Source organism: Macrobrachium nipponense, chromosome 1, assembly GCF_015104395.2.
Source record: "Macrobrachium nipponense isolate FS-2020 chromosome 1, ASM1510439v2, whole genome shotgun sequence".
NCBI classification, from domain to species: Eukaryota; Metazoa; Arthropoda; class Malacostraca; order Decapoda; family Palaemonidae; genus Macrobrachium; species Macrobrachium nipponense.
In genome coordinates this window covers 6,871,453-6,893,408 of record NC_087200.1, presented here as the reverse complement: position 1 = coordinate 6,893,408, position 21,956 = coordinate 6,871,453, and the positions used below count along the sequence as shown (strand labels likewise).

Sequence of the window (21,956 nt, the reverse complement as noted above, 5' to 3'; positions counted from 1 at the left end):
TATATATATATATATATATATATATATATATATATATATATATATATATATATATACACACACACACACACACACACTACCATCGTACCTTCGGTGACTTTCTCGGCCCTTTATTCTGCCGACATCAGTAGCTGCAAAAGGCTGCACTTAATACACTTTACAGTCTATAGTATTCTTTTAATTTGCTTCATTGGGTATCGTAGCAGTCGGAGATGACGATAGAAGTTACCAGCCAGTGAAATGGCAAAATTTAAAAAAATATCAGTACTATTCCATTAAAATGGGGACAGTTTTGTTCTTGAGCACAAAAAAAAGTGGGACAAATGTGAAAAAAGTGGGACGAAACCCACAACTTTGAAAAAAGCGGGACAGACGTTGAAAAAGCAGGACTGTCCCACCTAAATGCAGGACTCTGGTCACATTATTTATAAGGACAACGCCTTTTCTATATTTTTATTGCATCTCATCATTAAGCTGCGTTGTTCCTTTACCCATTCTGTACAGCATTTTACGCCCTTTCTTTTGATGTATATATGATGGGAATTCGTTCCCTCTAAGTAAAATTATTCATGTATTTTCGTCTGTGAAGAAACACATTCACTGCAAAGACCCTGTCCCTTTTTGTTTATGTTCGTTCGTGCGTGTGTGACGGACACTACGTTTCCGTCCGCACCAGTACATGTCAAGAGCCCGTTCTGGCCAGGGTTGCCGTTTTGAGGAATTTCGTCTATTAGTGTGGCTTTCTGTTGACATCTGGTAACCGCCCGTGGCTTTTCCGACCACAGGCCACGGCACTGAAGAATAAAATTCTTCACTTTGCCTTTTTATGTTTTATTATGAAAATAAAGCTATAAAACATATCCTGAATATTTTTTAAATCCTTTATTTGTCTTTGTCAAAAATACTTTATGTTAAGCTAGTGACGTGTGGTTTTCTATCATCATGGAAAATAATTCTACATCGGAAAATACGCATTCTAACCATTAAATCATAAATAACGTAAAAAAAAATCAGATGAACTGCATATGGTAACACTGCTAAAAGCCAATGTTGTGAAGAAAAAACGGCACCACTGGTTCTGGCATAAAGACAGCTTAATCTCAAACAACAAAACATAATAATTATCAGTACCCAACTACCTGTCTTACTCTCTGTCTTCATATTACTATTATTATGCATACTGTCATTTGTGTTGTTTTCAGCAAGTGTGTGGATATTGCCGATTTATAATTTTTTATCATGTTATCTCCTGTAGATCTAGATTGTGCATGTTAATGTTTATGCTTTGTATACCCCATGTATATAATATGGCCTTGAGCTGTAATAAAATTTAATATTATTATTATTATTAAACTTGTAACCCGGCGTTCTCTTGTTTGCTTATAAAGTAAATAGAAATAGACCCGCGGTCAATAGAGGGTTATTGACAATGTTGACTTTGTTGATATGAAAACACCTGTCAAGGCCATTTACATCTTTTATTTTAATGTCTATATGGTTACAGATGAAGAACAGTTAGCTATTTGTAATGTTTTGTGAAAGAAATGTTCATTTTCAAAATACGAGCAATCCGCCAACATGCATTTAACTTATCCGTATTAGATACTGTTTGCAACATTATCACTCTGAGAAGCATGGCTCCTGTCATAACAGCCATTGACCCTAATCGCTTGTCAGGATTATTGAACAGTAATCCTGGAATATGCACTTTGGAAGCAACGGTGGTTACTGGACTTGAAGATGTAATTCGCTATGTATTTTGCATGGATTTCAGTCTGTTTGTAGAGTGTACAACCTCTAATGGCTGCCTATGGTAGACGACCCTGCTTAGTAATGATCAGGTTACCTTAGGTATTTTACACGGTATGAAATGTAAACATTCTGACCGCAATAGGCATCTCTAGGCATGAAGTAAACTTGAAATACATAGGTATGATCTCTTGACTATTAGAAAGCCTCCGCTACTGCCAACCCCAGCATGCTGATAAAGGGGTCACAACTCACACTTTGGGGTATCGGTTGGGGTTACCTAAGAGGTGTCAACTTTATGTGGGTGTAGGGGTGTGTGGTCCAGGCCAAGCAAGGGCTTGTGGGTGTAGGGGTGTGTGGTCCAGGCCAAGCAAGGGCTTGTGGGTGTAGGGGTGTGTGGTCCAGGCCAAGTAAGGGCTTGGCATCTTCGGTAAGGCTAGGTGAAGGTAGGTCAAGTCTGCCTACTAGCCTACCTATAGTTAAGGTATAGGTATAGCCCATACCAGATCACAAGACCCTTCATCTACCTAGGATAAACAACCGCAGATGATCCATCGTCATCGCGCTGGCCAGTCCTTATTCACTCGTTATTTAATTGGTGAAACAAGAATATAATTACTACTTTAACCATACCATTCTAAAGATTGAAATTACGTCAACATAATGTGATATATGAAAGCCCCATACGAACTAAAGTAACCATGTGTGAGCTCTTCGTAAAATATGTTTTCAAAGCAGTTTTGAAATCCAATATGGCGGCAATTGTGTGGCTGGCCGTTCTAACCACAGACAATCCACCCTCTTTCCTAACCTTCCCACCACTCATTTGAACAAAATTAGCATACTATATAGGCTATGTAACATTTATTGATCTTACTCAAGATTGCAGTTGTAATCAGTACAATAAAACAACATTTTGTTGCCTATATTAGTGAAAGTATGAAACATTTTATTCCCAGGGTCATGGTTTGAACTGAATTCATTTTTACCCTGTAATCGATGGTTTTATCCTTACTGCCATCACAACAGAAACTCCACAGTGCTTATTTGATTGTAATTATACACAGTTTGGTCCTAATTCACTCCAAATTGCACTTGAACCACGTTGCTGTTTCTGGTTCCTAAGCACTCACTCCATAAATACATTTACGAGCAGCAGACGACTACACTGTTTATGAGGTGCAAAGCTTTATTCCCTTAATTGCTTACTTTACTCATTATTTAGTTTAACTTTACTTTGTTACTTCAAAATGTTTACGTATTTAATTCATGTCTATTATCCCTTTTTTGCAACCAAATTAATCCCAAAAATTACAGATATTTCTGAAGTATGAGCAGACGACGGCAAAAAGACTCATCGTTGCCAATCTAGTGGAGCTTCACACACGCTTATGCATTTACAAATTGTTTCCATGAATTCTAGTTGTCATAGTAATGCAGTAATGATAAAATTGCTGTAATATGTATAGGGTAAACAACCGAGTGGACTGGCCAACTCACCGACTACCAAGGTTTTGGCCACCCTCCGAAAAAGTACTTTAACACGTCCTGACACTGGAGGTGGTCATCAGTCATGAGTTGTTGGTGGTGATAACAGGAGCTCAAGACCTCTACTCTCCTTTCGAAGTAGCTAAGTATTTTTTCCAAAGTTAGAAATTGAGGCCATATTTTAAGATTTAAACAGAGGGTAATAAAAAGGGTGGCCAATGCTGTGCCCACAACCCCAAAATGCTTTCAAAGTTATTACTTACAACTCCAAATATTTCGAAGATTGACACCATCTCGATGTTTGCGGAGTCGCTTGTGTCAACAAACTTCCCATTTCTTGTGCTAAATCCGCACACCACTTGTACCCATAGACACTGTGGGCACTCTCATCTCAACAATCGTAACCCCAACCTCTAACCAGTACTTATTCAAGGGGACTACGGCATTCTTTGCGGCGTTTTGCGCTCTTTAATAGTTTATCAGTGTTGTCAATTGGTATGTGTTTACCCTCCAAACTGGGTATAAGACTTACACAAAACTGGGGAAATAAGTGAAATTAGCGTATCTATATGTAGCAAATACACATATTACAGCAATTTTATTATTACTGCATTACTATGGCAACTAGAGCTCATGGAAACAGTTTGTAAATGCATCGGCGAATGTGTGAAGCTCCACTAGATTGGCAACGATGAGTCTTGTTTGCCGTTGTCTGCGCGTACTTCAGAAATATCTGCAATTTTTTGGAGTTAATTTGGTTGCAAAAAAGGGATAATAGACATGAATTAAGTTAACATTTAGAAGTAAAGTTAAACGAAATAATGAGTCATAAAGAGTGTAGTCGTCTCCAGCTCGTAACTGTGTTTGCGGAGTGAGTGCTTAGGAACCAGGAACAGCAACGTGGTTCAAGTGCAATGTGGAGTGAATTAAGACCAAACTGTGTATAATTACAATCAAATAAGCACTGTGGAGTTTCAGTTGTGATGGCAGTAAGGAAAAACCACCGATTACAAGGTAAAAATGAATTCAGTTCAAACCATGACCCCGGGAATAAAAAGTTTCATACTTTCACTAATATATGCAAAAAATGTTTTATTGTGCTGATTACAACTGCAATCTTGAGTAAGATCAATAAACGTTTACATATATATGCTAACATTGTTCAAATGAGTGGTGGGAAGGTTGGGAAAGATGGTGGATTGTCTGTGGTTAGACCGGCCAGCCACATGATTGCCGCCATATTGGATTTCAAAACTGCTTTGAAAACATATTTTACGAAGAGCTCACATGCTTACTTTAGTTCATATATCGCATTATGTTGACGAAACTTCAATCTTTTGAATGGTATGCTTAAAGTTGTAATTGTATTCTTGTTTCACCAATTAAATATCAAGTAAATAAGGCCTGGCTAGCGCGATGATGATGGTTTGTCCGCGGTTGTTTACCCTATATACTACAAATAGATATGCTAATTTCACTTATTTCCCCGGTTTTGTGTAAATCTTATACCCAGTTTGGAGGGTAAACACATACCAATTGACAACACTGATAAACAATTGAAGAGCACAAAATACCACAAAGAATGCCTTAGTTCCCTTAGATAAGTACTTGTTAGAGGTCGGGTTTATGATTGTTGTGATGAAAGTGCCCCAGCGTCTATGGGTACAAGTGGTGTGCGGATTTAGCACAGGAAATGGGAAGTTTGTTGACACAAGCGACTCTGCGAACATCGAGATGGCGTCAATCTTCTAAACTTTTTTAATCGTAAGTAAAAAATTTCGAAAGCGTTTTGAGGTAGTGTGCACTGCATTGGCCACACTTTTCATTACCCTCTGTTTAAATCTTAAAATATGGCCTAAATTTCTAACTATGAAGTAAATAGTACTTACTTCGAAAGGAGAGTAGAGGTCTTGAGCTCCTGTTATCACCACCAACAACTCATGACTGATGACCATCTCCGGTGTCAGGACGTGTTAAAGTACTTTTTCGGAGGGTGTCCAAAACCTTGGTAGTCGGTGAGTTGGCCAGTCCACTCGGTTGTTTACCCTACAGGCTATGTGCTCCGCTAACCCCATATATGCAGTGCTCCCCTATCCCAGGGTATTTTATAGTTTAGGCCTGTACAGAAATAAGAGCAACAGGCCTTGGTCTAAACCAGTGGTTCTCAATGTGGGGTGTATGCTCCACCAGGGGTGTTAATTTGATTTTTAAGGGCAATTCGAGAATATTTAAGCCAAGTTAATGGCCTTTTAATCTTCATCCATGTGAATAGGAGTTCACTTTCGGGATGCCAAAAAAAATAAATGGGGTAGGTGGGTTATGGCCAACGAAAGGTTGGAAACCACTGGATCCAAACAAACTTCGATTAACCTTGGCCTATGTAAAGCTAGCTTAAAGCCTAGTACATGTAATAATGTTTGATTTTTAATTAAATACATGAGCCTTATATCTTTCCAGTCGTTTATCTAATGTGATGTGCATTCCTAACCATTATTGTTGTGAAAATAACTTTTTTCCAACTCTTTACATTCAATAGTCTAATATGGGAACCTCAGTGGAAAACCAAGGTTTTTTGGGTGAGGAAAAGGTAAAGTTAACAAAGAGAGTGCAATACATCTGTGGGAAATGGAGAAAGTACACAAATCACAACATAAATTTGAAAAGTGCTTTGTATTTTCCTAAGTGTACATATAGCTAGTTTTTTTTTTTTATCATAATTGTGCATGAGTAACTTTCAACAACTGATTCCAGCTCATATTATGGAATATTCATATATAAATGGCTCTTGTTTATGTATATAATAAAAACATAAGTTACTCTGAGAGTTCGTGATTTTTCTGAAATGGTAATTCATTATTGGGATGTCAACCATTCAGAATTATGAGTATCTTATGCTAAGTTGACTGTTACCTAGTCTGTCTTCAACTGTGTTAACCAGAACTAAGCAGTATTGATATGAAGGTTAGACTAGCTTGTATTTTGACTCCATCTCCTTCCCAGGAGAGCTTAATTGTTTGTATGGAAATACACACAGGTATTTGCGGGAAATGGTCATTGAAACTTTGTAACAAAATGGTTGTTGGAGTTAAGCAAGATTTTTTTGTTTCGTCCCTTGTTGGGTCTTTCTGTGCTATGCCTACTTATCAAGTTGGAGTTGCTTTTATATTTCTTACAGTAAGTAAAGTGCAGTTCCACAAGGATTTGAATAAGCATGAACAACAGGTGTGACCAGATTTTTCCCTCTGCAGGGGTAGATCCTGCATGGAGCATGGTAGCTGGTCTCCTTCACAGTTGAGAGGGTTGTTGGAAATGGAGGAAGGCTGAAAGATGTTCACCAGTCTCATTGAGGGAAATTATCTCTAATTTTATACTACCAAATCTTTTTTGTTCCGATACGTAATACAAACCATCGGTCCTTTAACAATAGGAAGTAGCTAGCGGCAGCTGGAACGGTCGTAAGCTTCGAACAAGGGAGAACGGTAGTTAACTGCTTGTCCGACAGTTTCCCCCCCCCCCCCCCCCCCCCCCCCCCCCCCCCCCCCCCCCCACCCCCCCCCCGCGCGCCGCGCGACTGGGAGGTAAACAAATCACTTTTGCTTTCGGCCGCGGGTGTGAAGGACGTGTTCGTCATCGCTCTCTGCCGCTTCATCGTCGTATGCTTTGTTTATATTGTGTTTTCTACTAATGGTTGTTTGACTTGAAAATGAAACTGTAAGTACACTGTTTTTCATTTTCATTACTTAATTATGAACCCTTGAATTATGTCTCGGTGCCGAGGGCGGGCGCGCTCGCGCCGAGTCATTTTGTATTTGGGAGAAAGGGTGTAATTGAAAAATGTAAGTACTTTTTTCATTATATTTTTGCCCTGTGCGTTCGTTACCGAGAGTGTAATTGCGCTCGGCACGAACTTTTAATTTTGTATATAGAATGCAATGAAAGTGGATTCCCAATTGCAATATTCTTTTCATTTTCATTTATTGATTGCATGAATTTAATCTGGATCAATTTTCGTTCTTACCCGGGAATTGATCCTTACGATTTTTTATGTGAAATGAATCGCAAGTGCAGTATTCTGTTTCATTTTCATATATATTTTATGATAGCATCATATTATTGGATCAAGTTTCCGTTCTTACCCGGGAATTGATCTTTTCTCCTTTAAGTTCTATGAAGTGAATCGCAAGGGCAGTATTCTGTTTCATTTTCATATTACTTTTCACTGCTGTGCGGGGGTGGGGGAAGCGAAGGTCTGCCAGGAAGTTGGTAGCCGATTCTTCGTCTTCCTTCCTGCCCCCCGCTCAGCTTCTTCATTGTATTTTGTATGTGGGGGCTTCCTTGCGTTCGGGGTGGGGCATGTCTTCCCCCCGTGCGTGAGGGAACCCCTCTTACTAATCTATCTATGTTACCGCAGGTGCTACATCCGTGGGAGACGACCTTGAATGTAGATGTAGATCCTCACGGGGTTTGTACTCGTTGTCGGGGGCGAGGAGTGCTCCCGCAACGAGCCCTGTAACGTGTATGCATTCGTCAGAGGCGCGGTGGGTGCTGTACGAGGACACAAGAAGTCATCGGAAGTCCAGTGACTCCTTTGGTAACGGACGTCCGTTGTACTCGGGGTCTTCCGTCCGCTCTGGGTGGGTTGGGGTTCTCTCCCCCAGGCGCGAGGAAGCCCCTCTAATTAACCCGACTGTTGCTTCCGCAGGTTTGCCATCAGCGAGGACGACCTGGGACAGGTGTGGGAGTCGCTGGGACTGCAGGGGTTGATTCAGCGGTTGGCGGGGTCGGCAGTGGTCACTCATATACGGTAACCCACTACGGTAACCACCTACAACAACCACAATCTCGACACCAGCATATGAGATGTCACCGCACCTGGTGTACACACCACATGTCATGTCGGTAACACCCACGGCTGCAATCCAGAACCAATTCCTGCCGTGCCAATCAGGACGGTTCCACCGCCACCTGGGTTCTTTGTATTGCCGACCCCGGACTTGGCCGCTGGCCAAAGAGTACCCCCCTGACCTGCCGCCAGTGCCGAGGATGACGGTAGCTGCCGACAGGACGCCTGTCTCTCCTGTGGTACCTGCCGTGCCTGCCGTACCTGTTGCTGTCCAGCCGCTCATTCCCTTTCTTTCAGATCAGGTGCCTGCTGCTCATTCACTTTCAGATGTTCCTGCTGTTCCTGGACCTGTTCCTGTTGTTCCTGCTGTTGGTGATGCTGTCACAGTCTCAGGTCTTTCCGGACAGGTGCAGTCGGCCCTGTTGCTTCGGCAACTGCCCCGGCTCCCTCCTGGATGGAAGACCTGACGTCTGTCCTGCGGAGCCTGGCGAAGAAGAAGAGGAAGAGAAGAAGGTGTCGTCGTCGTCTTCTTCGTCGTCCGCTGCCTCTCCTTCCCCTTCGACTTCTAAGGCCAAACAGCCGAAGAAGAAGAAGGTTGCCTCCTTTCCCCCTAAGAAGACTCCTTCGGGATCTTCTAAGGGCCCGGCTCGCTCAGGCGAGCTGGGGAGCTCTTCTGCTGGTCCTCCTGTTCTTCGGAACGGGGCCCGTCGCTTCTTCTGCAAAGAAGAAGTCGACGGGGACCAGAGGGCACCAGCCTCGGCTGGTGCGTCCTCACCTGGTTGCTAGCGGGTCTGGTGCCGCTAAACCAGGTTCCGTCTCGGCCGCTTCTCGTTCGCGAGAAGCACCGAGTGGACGCTCTTTCAAGAAGACCGTCCAGCCAAAGTTTTGACGCCCGAGCTCGCTCGCCGTCAAGACAGCGGCGCGGAGCAGAAGACTGGCGAGAGTCGTGCACACGACTCTCGCCAGGCCAGTGGACGCTCTCGCAGCGATCAACTGGCTGCTCGGGCTAACGTGACGGTCGCTGATCAGCCACGGGTTGAGGCGAGGAAGGAGTCCCCGCGGCCGCCGGTACCAGCCACGGCTGGTACCAGCGACTCGACGCGCCGAGAGGACGCTGGCCGGTCTCGACGCGACACAGAGCCTAGCAGGTCACCCCGTCCGCCGCTCCCGATGGGACCGGGCGGAGACGGTGACCAGCGGCAGCTCGCCTGACGCTAGAGATCGGTCTCGACGTTTCTCAGCCGAGCCAATCGCCCCAGGCGAGCGGTAAGGCTAGGCCTGCTGCTCGACCGTCACCGCGGGTTGACGATCAGCAGCAGCCCTCCACGCACGCTGGTCCTGCCAGCGAGCGAGGGGGGAGCGTCAGGTCTGCCTCTCCCATAACGGGTTGAGGCGAGGAAGGGGTCCCCGCGGCAGTCGGTACCAGCCACGGCTGGTACCAGCGGCTCGACGCGCCGAGAGGACGCTCGCCGGTCTTACCGTGACAGCGAGCCTAGCAGGTCACCTGACGCCGCTCCCATCGGGACCGGGCGGAGACGGTAACCAGCAACAGCTCGCCTGACGCTAGAGATCAGCGTCGAAGTTCTCAGCCAAGCCTCTCGCCTCAGGCGAGCGGCAAGGCTAGGCATGCTGCTCGATCGCCACCGCGGGTTGACGATCAGCAGCAGCCCTCCAAGCACGCTGGTCCGCCAGCGAGCTAGGGGGAGCGTCAGGTCTGCCTCTCCTGTACCTTCAACCTCCTCGGCTAACGCCGGGAGGAGCGAGGTACCTATGAGTGATCGCGAGAGGTGCGCCGCTCGCGACCCCGCTATGACGCCGTATGGACCAGGCACGGTTCTAGGACCGACCAGGACATACGCGCAATTAGCTGGAGGCGACCGTCAGGGGTCTGCCGCTCTTCCTCCTTCTGAAGGAGTATCATCTAGGGATCTGTTCTTGTTGGAGGGACTGGACGGTCCTACTCCGCAAGACGCGGTTACTCCCGAGATACAGAGGAATTTGCAGAAGTCATTAAGCTGATTCGTCAGCATAATGACCCTGCGGAAGGATTGCCGCTCCCACCAGCAGAGCCCACGTCTCTGCTCGAGTCTTTTGTTTTGGGGGCCCGAGAGGGAACCCAAACCGACGGTGGGTCTGCCGCGATCGGAGCTTGCCGATTCTGTCTCGAACCAGTGTCTCGTCTCCGGACAAGAAGGCTCTCTCAGTTCTGGCCGGTCGATCAAGCTACTTCCACCTCCTCTACTGCGACAGCGGCGTTTTCTACGTGTCTTCGGACACCGTATTTAATACTCCTTCGGTCCTCCTGAGAGGTTTCGACCTCGACGGGGACTGGAATGAGTCGGAGGACGGTATCGGCTCTCTCCTGTCAGGTGTCGATCAGCCCCACCCAGACGACGTTCACAGTGGCGGCAGACCCTTACCTACAGTGAGAGTTCGTAACCCTCCGCGGGGAAACGTTTTCTCCTGACGATACGTTTTCCCAGACTCTGAGAGGCCATCGCCGCAAGGCGATGGCTGCTCCTACTCTTCTCCAACTGCTAGTTCCACTGGGAAGGCGAGCGAGTATCCAATTCCTTCCCCATTCCCTCTCTCCTTACGGCTACGAGGAAAAGGGGAAGGATCCTACAGAGATTTCTTTGTAGGATCCCACGTTCGGGACTGCGCTACCGGGGGTACCTTCGGGTCCTACCTGACGTAAGCCCCGGTCGTTGAGGAGGAATCCTGCTCCATTCTCGATTTCTACGGGAATCGAGAGGACCACCAGCCGATATCGTTTGACGAATTCGGTGGGGGTTTCGCAGACTGCTTAGAATTCTACGGAATTTCTAGCGCATTCAGTGTTCGAGTTTTTACGATCTTCAAACACTTACGCGAGACCACGGTCCAAAGTGAGCGAGACGAGAATCCCCGATATGTTACACGATAATCGGGAACCTCGCCTATGCTCGAATTCCTGGAATTTCTAGCATTGTGAAGAAGACTGCTGCTGAAAGAAACTATCTCACAGTAGGCGACCACCTGGAATAGAGGAGATCGGACGGGAATATCCAGTTTGGCTTGAACTATCGTCTTAGTATTCTGTTCACCATTGAAGCTTTCCTTCGAGGAAGACTTCTCCTTCACTCTCTTTGATAGAGAACGAAGGTGGTCGATCTCCAGTCCTTATTTTGTTTTCTTGAAGGAAAGAATTTAGGATGGAGATCGTTGTTCAGAATCCTACAAATATACTACGTATATTAACCTCGCGACCTGATTCTGCTAAGCAGTTGAATTGTCCGAGGGGTAGGCGCATATCCTAGTTTTCTACGGATTGCGACTTAGACGAGAAGTATTCCAATTGAACTGCAACTCGGGGTTGCCTGCAACCTCCCAGGAGTTTTCAGTTTCAATTTTATATACTTATGGTTTTGTCACGACAACACCATTTCAACTTTTATATTTACCGAAATTCGTTTCGCCTAAATATATTGCCCGAGCATATCTTTTATGCTCGGTAGTTCTAGCCGAACGCATTCCTTCGTGGAATAATGGATTACCTGGCAACTCAGGATGACGAGTCAGCAGGCTCAACCACTGCGTATTGAACTGCCTGATATAAGCAGCTCAGTATCAGCTGGGCCTCCGAGATTCACGTCATGTATGTCTCTCTCTCCCCTGCTTGATTGACTACCGAACCGTATCTCTGCCTAACAATCATGGACTTAGGTCTCTGATTAACGGGGATTCTCGCAATAATGAAGGACCATCTACTGCGGTGACGCTAGATTCCATCGCCTTCGACATTGCGAGAATTTTCAACAGAGATATCTCTTGGACTCTTTCATCTTTCTGTTTACCGCACGGTAACAGAAGTCTGTACAAGTCTCCCGCTGCATCGCACTGCGATAATGCGAATGATTTTGCAGACATCTGAGTTTGTCTTCAAAATATCTCGTATTCGTAGGTGTACAATTGTTCATTGTTCAACCCGAATTCAAGATGTGTCAGAAGACATCGCCTACTCTCCGACCTGACAGCTCTACCTCCAAATGTTCAGCCCATGAGAAAGCAGTTCTTCAGGCGGCTTTCACCTGTGTTTTCATTACCGAAGAACGCCCCGCTTTCATTGCAACTACGACTTCTCACCGGACAGCAATGAAATAGCGGGTAGCGTTTTCAGTCATTTGTAAGCACAGGTTATGAATCTTGAGATCCTTCTCTCGATTCATATGTGAAGACGTAGGTTGCATTCAATATCTACCTTCGTCTTCAACGGTACATAGTGTTGTTTCTCCTTAGCTGAGATTCAACAAACATGAGATGTTTTACCTTCAGGGACCTCGGTCTCTAGAAGGCAATTGACTTTCGCCTGTTGGGTACATGCCTTAAGAGAATCATCACCTCGCTGTCCGGCATTGGTGACACAAACAAATACATCATTGGTTTGGTCTCTCGGCATAACCCTTTAAAGGCGAAGGTCACGTGACTTACTCGGATGCTTTGACAACTTGCCTCCTACCGAACGCAGTCGGTCGGCAGCTGTCAGAGCGCCCCGAGTCAGTTACGAATTACGCTGTTGACTTAGTTCGGTTGTTACACAGCAACCATTACTTCGTTTTAATAGCTTGTCACAGTACCCATACCATTGACACCCACCATGGAGTGTCGGTGTCCTATCCACTACCGAGAACTTCGCTGCATGGGGATAGGAGGATGCGGAGAGACTTCGTTGCTAACGGACAGACCAGTATGGGTACTGGACATCACCGAACGTAAGAAGAGGGATAGGTCATGCGACTATTCCTTCTTTTCCTCTGAGGAACTGCATGACTTCTCCTGCGAAGTCAGGCACCCAGGGGATGGGGATCCGTGACGCTCGATTTCGTACCGAACTTCGTAGCGAAGACTCAGAACCCTTCGGTTCTCCCTGACGATTGGTTCGAGTCGTTCACAATCCCCTCCCTAATGGACTTCACCGCCTTCGATGCGAAGGAGATGCTGCCTTGTCCACAAGAACTTCTCCTTGGCGCAGGTACTGAAGGCAGGGGTCTGGTCCAACCAGACCACATGCCCTTCCTTTCTACCTTCGGGATATTGCCCACAGGTCCTTGGATCTTTTTCCTTGGGACCCGTGGTGGCTGCTCAACACGTTGTGTAGCGAACCCAGACCCTCGCATGCTGAACAGCATCGAGTCCTGGTGTGACCGTAAGAATGGATGGTGAATGAGAGTGTGACTGGCTCCTCTTCCCATCTTTTTCTTACCCTCTACCTGTGGTTAGAGGGACACGGTCGTCACCCTGCTGATAAGGACAGATGCAGGTGAGCTACTCCCAGAGCCCCATCCTATCCCTTTCACTAGGATAGGAGCGTATTATCCACCACTTCCTCCAACAAGGGGGAGGAAGTGGATGCCAGCTTGAGACAACCCATACTTTATGCCTCTTGCAAACAGGAACAAGTTCTTGCTTGCTGGTACGAAGAGATACGCTTGCCTCTCTCTTAGTACTCGGCCCAGAGGTCTGACCATTGATCCTGCGGTGCACACCCCGATCAATCGGACAGAGGCTTGGATCCCTCCCTCGCTCTTACGACCAGGGAGGCATTCCAGGGATGGACGAACACCAGTCTGTTCATCAAAAGACTCAGATTCCTCCCACCAAGAAGTGAGTCTTCCTATTGTTAAAGGACCGATGGTTTGTATTACGTATCGGAACAAATGACAATTTGTCGAAAATTGCATTTTTCCTAACTATACAAACCTGAGGTCCTTTACATATAGTCCCTCCTCATGCCACCCCTCACTCTGCGTATTTTGCATGGGCCAAAAGCAAAAGTGATTTGTTTACCTCCCAGTCGCGCGGCGCGCGACTGTCGGACAAGCAGTTAACTACCGTTCTCCCCTTGTTCGAAGCTTACGACCGTTCCAGCTGCCGCTAGCTACTTCCTATTGTTAAAGGACCTCAGGTTTGTATAGTTAGGAAAAATGCAATTTTTGACAAATTGTCATTTTTGCTGCATTCTTTGACTGCTGGGAGCATGACATTTTTTCCTACATGATATACCAACCCTCGGTCCTTTACATTAGGAATTACTTTCAGCAGAGGCTCTTGCTGACTAGCTGTTAATTACGATTTTCCCAGTGGGATCTTTAATTTGTTATTTTGAATAAATATGTATATACTCTCTTTGATATTAATAATTAATTGACTAATAATTAATATGCAAACCCAATTTTTGTGATAGCCTTGTTAGCTGCCTTTCTGTTTTGTGTTGAGGGTCGGCGGCAAAGGTGTGCCACCCTTATTACATTTTTCGTCCTTTAACGTCAGGACGAGGCATGTATTCATCCAAAATTTACTCTTACACTTTGGAAATAACTGAGGGAACTTCGGAGGTTTGTCCTTTGTTTCTTCTGGTATTTCTTCTTCTCTTTCGTCCTTTTGCTAGCATATCGGACAAAGATAGAGGAGGGGGCGTGTGGTGTTGGTGTTTGAGGGATCTCCTCTCATTTCGGAGGGCAGTGCCCTTGGATGCGAGAGGAGTAGCCTTATTTTTTAAAATCATATTTTCTTTCTTATACAAGCTAACAGTGGTGATAGTTGATTACAGCAGTAGATGGTTGGGTATCTCTTCATGTTGACTATCCTAACCTGGGAATTGTACCTGTGACTCGTAGCATGCTGTGATATTGGTCCTCGAGTGTGTGTAATGTTCCCCTGCTGGAAATCATATTCATTTGCTGCTGCTATCCTGGAGTTTCATCAGTGGACAAAGCCGTCGCTGATGCCCTGTGAATATTAACTCTACTCCTGCTTGTAAATGTACCTCATCCAGTTGAAGTAGTCTTGCCGATTTTGGAGAAGTTGAGGAGGAAGAGAGCTTAAGTGTCGTCGTCATCATCTTCTTCAGAATCATCATATTTTTCTTCAACCCCTACCCCTTCGACTTCTAAGGGTCCCTGCTGAAGAAGGAGAAGGTAGTGTCCCCCTCTAAGAAATCTCGTCTCAGGACTTCTAAGGGTCTGCCTCCTCAAACTGAGGAGGCAGTTGGGTCATCCGCTGGCGCGCCCGTTTCTTCGGGAACAGGAACCGTCGCGCTGTCTCCAGGGCCTAGTGTGTCGGGAGCTGTAGAAGCACAAACTTCATTTCTGCCCCTAAGACTAGTTGCATGTCGGGCACTTGTTTGCGAGTTTCCCCAAGTGTGCATAAATCTATGGATTCGCGTGCATCCCGAGTCGGTGATGCTGAGTCTGCTCACCGTCACGACTCAGGCACGGCGTGGAAGAAAGGAGCGAGTCCCTTAGGTGAATCATGCCTTGCTGGTGATTGTTCTTGAGGTGATTGCTCAGTACCCAGGGTTGACGTGTTGGCCAGCAGGACTGTGCATGCAGTGAGACTGGTAGGGGGTCCCCCATTCGGTCCTCTTGAGAGGTTTCAGCCTCGACAAGGACTTGGACGCGTCAGAGGACTGCATGGCCCTCTCCAGTCAAGTGCATGCTTAACCCCACCCAGACAACTGTCATGTCTGTGTGACTGACCGGTCTCGGTGACAGTGAACGTTTCTCCTGCTGTTCGAGAGTTTGGTAACCCTCCTTGGGAAAGTGTTTCTCCAGGACAATAACGCTTTCCTAGACTCACCACAGATTGATGGCTGTCCGCCACTTGCTTCTCCTGCTAGTTCTGCTAGCAAGGCGAGCAAGAGTGTCCGATCTTCCTTACCTATTCCTTTTACTTCCTATGGCTACACCAGAAGGGATGAGGTGAATAGGAGAGATCCTGCAGAGTGCTCTCTGTAGGATTCAGCATCGGGGGACTACATTTTTGGAAGAATCTTAGGTCCCACTGGATGTAAGTCCACGTCGCTGAGGAAGAATCTGTCAAATCTGGAGACTATGTTCTCCCTGGCTTTTTCTGTCCTTTGGATGGATTTCAATTCGCATTCCCTTATGGGTTATTGCGTTTTGGGAGCCTTGAGTGTATATTCTGTTTAATAGTACTCACATTCCAGTGTTAAATGCTTGCATTTAAGACTGGTTTTTATGCCCATTCCTCCTCGATTTCTACAGGAGTCAAGGAGGGACCCCTCCCGATGATCGTTTGACAAAATTTGGGGGTCTTACCGAGCACTTAAATTCTTTGGAATTTCTAGCTCTCTCCAAGTGTTTTGGTCTTCAATGATCTGCCAAAATTCGGGCGAGACAAGAATTCCTGATAATTGTTACTACAGTACCCGGGAATCTCGCTGAATGGTCAAATTCCATGGAATTTCTGGCATTCTCAGTTTTATGGCTTTCTATAATTTCCAAACACTCGGGTGAGACAGACATCCCCGGTAACTGTTATTACGAAAATCGGGGTCTCGCTAAACCATTAAATTCCTTGGAATTTCTGACGTTCACAGAGTGATTTGGTTTTCTGTGATTTCCAAACGCTTGGGCAACGGGCATTCCCGATAATTATTACAATAATTGGGAATCTCGCCGAGTGCCTGGATCCCTTTGTTTCACTGGTGTTCACCAAGTGCTCGGCTTCATTGTATTGCTGAGTACCGGATCGAGACAAGGCTCACCCAGTTATTGTCTTAAAAGTGTCAGGTTTTCTCGCCAAGCGTGGGAATTCTTTTAAATTCTAGCACTTGCCGAGCACTTACTATCACGAGTGCTTGGATAGCGAGGCAAGCCTTTACCAGTACAGATGAGTTCGCTTTTCACTCTGGTTTGGAGCTGCATGCAACACCTTCTAGGTGAACGGTCAAGTACTGTCCTTGTGTCTTGGACCTTAGGGTCTGAACTCGTAGGGCAGCAGACACAGAATCCCTCTTTATTCTTTTTCTCGGAGCTTCGGCTTCGAAGGAGAACAGTTAATTGGGGAAGAAATGATAGTTGTTCTTCGTTGATGATTACCACTCATAATTATGTAATGGCGATCTACTCAGCTCTCTTGACTCGGCTCAACCAGACAGCTCTGCTGAGCGGAATGCTTGATTGGTGTGGTTCCTTGCCATGATATAGCACCCTCCCTTTCCGTGTTGCAGCGAGTTTTCACGGGGTAATCATCTTTTGTCTCTTAACCTCCCTCTTCAAAGGGTTCCACGTCCTAAGAAGAGGAAGGTATTCTCCGCCCCTTTAGAAGTTTCGCCTTGAGACTTCTAAGGGTCTGCATCTTTTCCCCTGGGGGGGAAGTAATTGGCTGTCTCTTCGGCACTGAAATTATTTAGGCGAATTAGTTTCACAAATCTATCTTGACACTTCACATAAAGTAGAAATAAGTGGCAAATGATGGAAAAAGCTACCGCAAACATCAGATGTTTACATTGAGGACGACAGAAACAGAATGAGGTTATCTGCAAAGTTGTTCCTGGTGTTGTCGGCAGTGGGCAGTGCTGTAACTGCCACTAAACAACGGAAGTGTTGCCATACATTTTGAATTTAAGCTGTTATACTAGTTAGAAACTATTGCTATGTAATTACATGGTAAGTATATATAACACCTCATTTTATTATAAAAACACCATTTTTAGAATATGAACAAATACAATTTCTTCACTGCAAATTCTTGTTACTTCTTTGTACTTATTTTTTTTTCTTTCCAGGTGGCACAAGAAGAATGTAAAGAGAAACTTGGGGCCCCAAGTATTGTGGCAAGAGGAAGGATATTCATTGATATTGAAGTTGATCGTGTCTTAGAGGTGGGTTGGGTAACATGACACTAATGATTATTTAGGGTGAAATTTCGAGGTACTAGAGCAGTGTTAGTTAATTACCTGGGCCTTCCAGTATTTTTATAAACAGGTCATCCTTATATTTATCAATTTGTTCGTTTTGAAATTTTGTCTGCAACACCATGTGTTAACGCACGTGGTGTGGCTCCACCCACATCATCACTTATAGCTGGATGGGGATTTAGAAGATACATACATACTCAAAAGTATTTGGGTTCAGCTGAATTCTTTTAGCCAGGTTATTTAAAAGCTGTACTTTAGGTAGAAAGTTAACTGTATAACTTTTATATTTGATTTTTTGAAGTGAATCTAAGGAACTCATCACCCAAAAAGTTATGAACTGATGCATATATTTAGAATATTGGATAAATATATTTTAACACTTGCATTTTACTTGAGAAACAACATCTATTGTTATGCTAGCAGTTTTTTTGTAATTAAACCTTTATAGGCATTAAATAAATATATCTTTCCAACCTGTTTCTCTTATATGTACAGTTAATGACAGAGATCTGTTGACTGGATGCCTTTTTAGTAAATCATACTAGGTTTGCAGTGTTCCAGTTGATCATCCTTGGAATCTTAGTATTTATATACTAATAACAAGGAAGATGAGTTTACAAAGATCAGCAGATTTCTTGTTTACAGTTAATGCTCTGTATAGATAATATCCTTTGTTTTCATAGTTGTTATAAGGGATAAAGATTGCTTGTTTGAGCAAATGTTAATCAGGTTAGTGTTCTCTTATTTGTATATGTAGCCTGTGGACTAATGATTAGGTAGTTTGCCTGCTGGACCAAACCCCACAACCATGAATTGCCTCACCTGAAACCTGAGAAGAGATGTCATGGTGTGATTCACAGTTTGTGCTAATTGTTGAAGCAAGGCTCCATAGGTATTAGTGTAATTGATACTTGTGGATTGCTTAAAATTGCCTGTCAGGACATTGTTAAGTAGGCTACTCTGTAAAGAGTTTGTATGGTGTAGCTTGACAGATATACCTACAGAATAAAACAAGAGAAATGTAGTTTGTGAAAGATAAATTTATTCCATGTTAACTCTGAGAATATTGTATATCTAATAACCTGTGTCAAATATTTATAAATTTATGGAAAGTATCTCATGATTGATGTTTATGTTCTTTGGATTCAAACAGGAAGACAGGTAGCAGTACTTTTTTTTATCAACTGTTACCTTTAACTATAAAAAGGATGCCTCAAGTTTTCTTAGCTTTTGTAGGTGTGTATCTTGAAGTAAAAAAATATTTTGTCATTTTTGTTTCAAGTTTATGAATTCACATAAATGACTTACCAAATAATTACAAAGCTGTAAGTTTTCTTACCTGGTAGTTGAAAATTCAAATTTTTTGGTGGTGGCTGCACTGCTATCGTTAGTGTAGGTGATAAGGGACCCGCTCACTTTCAGGAATACGCGATTCTGCTGAGCTAACTGTCGTTAATTCATTTTCTGCCGGCCGAAGAGTAACATCGGTGGTTTTATCATTGCCGTTGCGGTTTATCTTCATATTTGGTGAAGTACTCTTCTGGTGGTTGTTTTTTGTTAGCTGCTTTTTAGCTCCCAGTTAGCTAAATAAGATCTAGTGTTAATATGTTGGACTCTAGTTTGTCATCAGTTAGGTGTTGCAACAAAGGCTGTAAAACTAGAATGGCTAAGCTGTGTTAAGAACCACACTCCAAGTGCGTGAGGTGCAGGGGGCAGGAATGTGGCAAAGACTTAGCTTGCGCTGAATATCAGGACGTAGATGATCAGGCTTGGAAGAACTTTAAGTCTCATTTAGAGAAGATGGAGAAAGATAAGAAGAGAAAGGTGGCTCTTAGGACCGAAAGTAAGTCTAGTATTGAGGCAACTCTGTCTTTAGAGGCAAAGATGTCTACTTTTTCTTTCCCTCTTTTATCTAACATCACTAACATCTCCAATATTGATAGTCCTCCTACTTCATTATCACTAACTGCAGTCCAGGCATCCCATGCTTCCAATCTTAACCTCATTGCCAGCTTAAAGTCCAAAATGGACAAGAAATTTGAGTTTTTGGCCAAATCTGTGATGGATTTGGGGATGTAATTTCGTGCTTTTGTCGAGCAATTGACCAGTGCAAAGTGCCTAGTGTCAGTGTTGTGTCTGAGGAGGTGGTTGTCTGGCCCCCCAGTTCTCCTAGACCAAGTTCACTGTTCTGCTCCCCTACACGCGGGAGAAGATGTACCAGAGGTCGAAGGGAGACTTGGCGGGGGGCGGTTTGTCCATGGGCAGTCATTGACTCTGTCGAGCCTGTCGACTTGCTGGCTTTGACTGAATGCCATTGGAAAGGTGTAGATGTAAAATAAGTGTCATGCCAGTCGTCTCCTGAGGATCAAGATTTGTCTGGCGACAGGCACATTCTGGCACCAAAGCACTCGGAACAGAGTACCCGCTCTTATGCTATCGACTCCCTTCAATGCTCGTTGAAAGTATTTTCGTCTCATTTGCCTCCTTTGGCTCGAGTGGTCTCGCCTGCAAGTCGCTTGTCCTCCAAGAGTAGTGCTGGGCTAGATGAGTCATTTATCGGACCTTTCAGACAGCAAGAGCTCGTGGGTTTCTTGAAGAAAATGACAGCTCCTAAAGGAGATGACGATGGTCTGTTGCCTGTTTCATCAGAAGAGGAGGAAGAGGACCAAGACTTGGAAGTCGTCGTCAGCCTTCTGAAGTCTTTTGAACCATTTACTTGCTACTTACCCAGATTTCTTTGAGCCAGTATCTCCTTCGTCACCTCCTATTTCTGTAATGGACAGGAGGACAGTTGCGCTTGGTTTACCGAAGTCAGTTCTTTCCCAGTCCGCCAAGAATGTATTGAAGGAGGCTAATGAGTGGTTGACAAATAAGTGAGAGTTGGGTAGAGCTTTTTTCACCTATCTTCCTTCTAAGCTCCACAACTAGAAGTATAATTTTTATGCAGCTGGAGAAGTTCCTTCCTTGGGAGTGTCTGCCTCCTCTCAAGGGACTTTTCAGGTTTAAATAGATGCTAACAGAAGATCTGCTTTCGCAGCTGCAAGAGTAAGGTCTCCAGATTTTGACCATCTTGTGAGGAATCTGTTCAAAGCTATAGAAGTTTTTAGCTTTCTGGATTGTAGTATCAGAGCATTGGCCAGGAAGGTCGAGGAGTGCCAGTCTTTGGAAGTAGAGTTGGCGTCAGATGGACTTAATGTTTTGTCCTGTGCAGTCAAAGTAGTGAGAGAGGATCAGGAGAGCAAGCTTCCCCTTTTATGATGGGAGTATTGAAAAAAAGGGAGTTATGGTGTTCATTCACATCTCGGGGAGTGACGAGTAACCAGAAATCAGCCTTAATGTTTTCTCCCTTGAGTAAGTCTCGCCTTTTCCTGAAGGAGACGGTCCAACAGGTGCTGTCAGACCTTGAAAAGAAGTCTACCAATGACCTTCTGACTCAGTCGACAAGACTTCTGAAGGATACTCCCGTACAGGAGCTAAATTTTCCCCTCTACAGAAGCACCCTTTTTTGGGGGACGGGGTGGGGAGGGGGGAAGACCAGAATCCAAAATAGACCAAGGACTAACTTGAGAGCTCCAGCTACGTCGACCAAGAAGACCTTCTTTAAGTCGACTTCCAAATAATCAGAGGGTCCTTCACACACCTGTCGGAGCGAGGATCCATTTCTTCTGGGAGGAATGGAGTCAGAAAGGAGTGGAGCTGTGGGTAGTACAAATACTCCGAGGAGGTTATTTGATCCCTTTTCTAGAAGGTCCAGTAGTCCCATCACATTGACAGCATACTCGCAGGGATCAGAGAGAGCTTCAGCATTGGTAAAAGAAGTAGAGGCTCTTATCAGCATACAGGCCATAGAGTAGGTAAAAGATACGAACTGTAGGTTTTTACAACAGGCTTTTTGTAGTCCCCGAGGCATGGGGCTGGAGACCCGTGCTAGATGTCAGCGCCTTGAATCTCTATGTGCAGAAGACGAAATTTCTTATTGAAACCAGTTGGTCCATCATGTCAGCACTCCAACCAGGTGACTGGATGGTGACTCTCGACATGGAAAATGCTTACTTTCATGTCCCCTTTCATCAAGAGTCAATGAAGTTTCTGAGGTTTTGTCTTCAAAGGGAGAATGTTTCAATTCAGAGCCCTTTGCTTCGAACTGTCAACAGCTCCCCAAGTATTTACCTG

At 44.8% G+C, this 21,956-nt stretch overlaps 1 protein-coding gene across 1 annotated transcript in view; it reads left to right on the top strand.

The window, feature by feature from the left end:
- Window positions 1–1,588: 1,588 nt before the first annotated feature.
- The window catches only part of LOC135219107 (tRNA (guanine(6)-N2)-methyltransferase THUMP3-like), a 228,494-nt gene continuing 208,126 nt past the window's right edge, over window positions 1,589–21,956 (top strand). The window contains 2 exon segments of the mRNA XM_064255549.1: window positions 1,589–1,742; window positions 17,652–17,747. Of these exon segments, the coding sequence (XP_064111619.1) occupies window positions 1,635–1,742; window positions 17,652–17,747 (204 nt within the window). The 5' untranslated portion in view covers window positions 1,589–1,634.